Genomic DNA, 4,319 nt, shown 5'->3' on the forward strand with positions numbered 1-4,319 from the left:
ATGGCACTCAACACCATATACAATGGCATTGATTCAAAGGTGTTTGAGCAAATCAAAGATCTTAAGAAGGCAAGTGAAGTTTGGGTGAGACTATAAGAAACATATGAGGGAACTTCAATGGTAAAAAGTGCCAAGCTCTACATGCTCAAAGACAAGCTATCAAACTTTAAGATGAAGGATGATGAGTCCATCCTAGAGATGTTCTATGGGCTACAAGTCATCATCAATGATCTCAAGAGTTTGGGTGAGAAGGTGAAGGATGAGGACTTCTCTCACAAGTTCTTGATGTGTTTGCCAAAGAGATTCAAGACATTGGGATCCATCATCTTTAGAGGTGGATTGAGGGATATTACTCCAAATGAGGTGCTTGGTGATGTGATGACCGAGGACCAATACAATAGTGATGCTGAAGAAATTGTGAAGGAGGAAGACAAGAAGAAGACGAGTGTGGCATTCAAGGCGGCACTTCATCCTCCAAGAACAAGAGCAAAGGCAAGGCTAAGAAGGAAGAATCAAGTGATGAAGAATGCTCTCATGATGATAGTGATGATGAAGCACTAGCTCTCTTTGTACACAAGTTTGGCAAGATGAAGAAGAAGAAAGGCTACGGTTCAAGGAAGAGGAGAGATCTCTTCAAGAATAAGGAGTATATGAGGTTGTGCTACAAATGTAAGAGCCTCGATCATGTTGTAGCAGATTGTCCCTACAATAGTAACAATGAGGATAATGAGAAGAAGAAGAGCAACAAAGATAAGAAGGAGAAGAAAGAGAAGAAGATGACCTTCAAGAAGAAGAATAATGGTGGATCCTATGTTGTCACATGGGATAGTGGTGCCTCCACCGATGATGATTCAAGTGATGATGACAAGGAATCCAAGAAGAAGGCTCTAGCAAGCATTGCTATCAACAACAAGCCATCACTATTTGACACTCCATCACGCTTTATGGCCAAGGGCTCCAAGGTAAAATATGATGAGAGTAAAAATGATGATAGTGAAAGTAAAAATGATAGTGATGATGCTAAATTCTCAAATGAACAACTAATGAACATGCTAGAACAAGCCAACTCAATAATTAACAATAAAAACAAGAAGTGCAAAGATTTGCTAAAGAAGCTTAGTGCTCTTGAGCAATCCTTTGATGAGTTCAATGCTACTCATGAGAGGCTAGTGGAAGCCCATGAGAAGCTTGGCAAAGTTCACACCAAGCTTGAAAAGACTCACTCATTGCTTCTTGAACAAGAAAAGGAAAGGGTTATAGTATCATGTGATGTGGGCATAATATGTGACATTATTGAAGATTCATTTCATGAACCTATTGTTGTTGCTCCCACTAACCCTTCTTGTAGCTCATCATCCACCACCGCTACCACTCCTACCTCTACTACTAGTGATGGTTTCACTTGTGATGCCTCACTAATGGTTGAAAATGAGACTCTCAAGAGAGAGGTGGATGAGCTCACTCACGCCCTAGGCAAGGCCTATGGTGGTGAGGCCCGCTTGCTAAAGTGCTTGGGTAGCCAAAGGTTTTCTCTTAACAAAGAGGGATTAGGCTATACCCCCAAGAAAGGCAAGGCGGCCTTTGCTACTCCCAAAGCTAGCTTTGTGAAGAGCAATGGTCAGTTTTGCAATAGATGCAAGCAAGTAGGGCACTTAGAGCAATCTTGCATAAAGAACAAGAACAAGATCAATGCTAATGTATCCTTAATTTATTTTGATTATTGTTACATGCTTACCAAGGGTGCGAATGGTGTGAAGGCTAAGTTCATTGGTACACCTATTGTGGGCTCAAAGAAGAAAGTTATTTGGGTACCAAAGACCTTAGTGACTAACCTTCAAGGATCCAAGCAAGTTTGGGTGCCCAAAAAGAATTGATCTTCTTTTGTAGGTCAATTATAAAGATGGAGGAAGGCATTGGGTGCTTGATAGTGGATGCACACAACACATGACCGATGATTCAAGAATGTTCAATTCAATCAACTCAAATGATGACAATGGGATTGATAGCATAACATTTGGTGATAATGACAAAGGCAAGGTCAAAGAGCTTGGTAAGATTGCAATATCCAATGACTTGAGCATTTCTAATGTGCTACTAGTAGAGAGCTTGAACTTCAACCTATTGTCGGTAGCTCAACTTTGTGATCTTGGTTTCAGGTGCATATTTGGAGTTGATGATGTAGAGATCATAAGTGTAGATGGCTCTAACTTGATAGTCAAGGGATTTAGATACGAAAATCTATACTTGGTTGATTTCAATGCTAGTGAAGCTCAATTGTCAACATGTTTGCTCACTAAGTCTAGCATGGGTTGGTTATGGCATAGAAGGCTTGGTCATGTTGGAATGAAACAACTGAACAAGTTGATTAAGCATGATCTAGTTAGAGGCTTTAAAGATGTCACATTTGAGAAGGATAAGCTTTGTAGTGCATGTCAAGCTAGAAAGCAAGTTGGCAACACATATTCTAAGAAGAGCATGATGAGTACATCTAAGGCATTTGAGTTGTTGCACATGGATTTATTTGGACCAACCACTTACACTAGCATTGGTGGAAACAAATATGGATTTGTGATTGTGGATGATTTCACTAGATACACATGGGTGTTCTTTCTTGTTGATAAGAGTGATGTGTTTGCAATCTTCAAGACATTCATCAAGAGAATTCACAATGAGTTTGAAACAACCATCAAGAAAGTAGGAAGTGACAATGGAAGTGAATTAAAAAATACAAGAGTTGATGATTTGTGTGATGAATTTGGGATTAGGCATCAATTCTCGGCCAAGTACACTCCATAAGCAAATGGCCTAGTTGAAAGGAAGAATAGAACATTGGTTGACATGGCAAGATCAATGTTAAGTGAGTACAATGTGAGTCATTCATTTTGGGCTGAAGCAATCAATACGGCTTGCTACTATAGGAACCGACTCTATTGTCACCCCATTTGAGCTCTTGAATGGAAGAAAGCCCAACATTGCATATTTTTGGGTTTTTGGTTGTAAATACTACATATTGAAGAAAGGCACAAGATTGAGCAAGTTTGAGAAGAAATATGATGAAGGTTTCTTGCTTGGTTACTCCACTACTAGCAAGGCTTATAGAGTTTAGAATTTAGCTAGTGGTACTCTTGAGGAGGTTCATAATGTGGAATTTGATGAAACAAATGGTTCCCAAGAGGAAGATGAGAATCTACATGATGTGAGAGGCACTCAATTGGTCAATGCAATGAAGAACATGGACATTGGTTACATAAGGCCTAGAGAGGTGATTGAAGTTGAAGATGACAAAGATCAAGTGCTCTCTAACTCAAATGTGCAAGTTGATACAAGTCAGGCTAGTTCATCATCTCAACCAAGTGATCAATCAAATGAAAGCAATCAAGTGCGAGTGTCCCACCAACCAATGTTACAAGAGATCATCCGTTGGATTCTATCATTGGTGATATCTCAAGAGGTGTACAAACAAGATCAAGATTGGCATCATTTTGTGAACACTTCTCATTTGTGTCTTCCATTGAACCTAAGAAGATAGATGAAGCTTTGTTAGATGTGGATTGGGTCAATGCTATGTATAAAGAGTTAAACAACTTCACAAGAAATCAAGTATGGGAGTTAGTTGAGAGGCCTAAGGATCATAATATGATAGGAACCAAATGGGTCTTTTGCAACAAGCAAGATCAAGATGGGATAGTTGTAAGGAACAAAGCAAGATTAGTGGCTCAAGGTTACACTCAAGTTGAAGGTCTTGACTTTGGAGAGACATATGCCCCAGTTGTAAGATTAGAAGCAATTAGGATCTTGTTAGCCTATGCTTGTGCCCACAACATCAAGTTGTACCAAATGGATATGAAGAGTGCATTTCTCAATGGGTACATCAATGAGCTTGTGTATATTGAGCAACCTCCTGGTTGAAGATGAGAAGAAGCCTAACCATGTTTACAAGCTAAGAAAGGAATTGTATGGTTTGAAGCAAGCACCTAAAGTATGGTATGAGAGATTGAGAGATTTCTTGCTCTCTAAAGGGTTTAAGATGGGTAAGGTTGACACCACTCTCTTCACCAAGAAGCTAGGCAATGACTTGTTTGTATTGCAAATCTATGTTGATGATATTATTTTTGGATCAACCAATCAAGATTTTTGTGAGAAGTTTGGAAAGATGATGGCAATTGAATTTGAGATGTCTATGATTGAAGAGCTTAGTTACTTCCTTGGTCTACAAATCAAGCAATTGAAGAGTGACACATTTGTGAGTCAAGTCAAGTACATCAAAGACATGCTCAAGAAGTTTGGTATGGATGATGCTAAAGCAATTAGTACACCAA

General features: G+C 39.2%; 1 protein-coding gene across 1 annotated transcript; it reads left to right on the top strand.

Annotated features, from left to right (window-relative positions):
- The first annotated feature begins 587 nt into the window (after nt 1-587).
- Nucleotides 588-1,390, top strand: LOC136454458 (uncharacterized). The gene is made up of 2 exons (XM_066454877.1): nt 588-1,253; nt 1,349-1,390. The coding sequence occupies exons 1-2, from the start codon at nt 588-590 to the stop codon at nt 1,388-1,390; spliced, it is 708 nt and encodes a 235-aa protein (XP_066310974.1).
- Nucleotides 1,391-4,319: the final 2,929 nt, after the last annotated feature.

Source organism: Miscanthus floridulus, chromosome 5, assembly GCF_019320115.1.
Source record: "Miscanthus floridulus cultivar M001 chromosome 5, ASM1932011v1, whole genome shotgun sequence".
NCBI classification, from domain to species: domain Eukaryota; kingdom Viridiplantae; phylum Streptophyta; class Magnoliopsida; order Poales; family Poaceae; genus Miscanthus; species Miscanthus floridulus.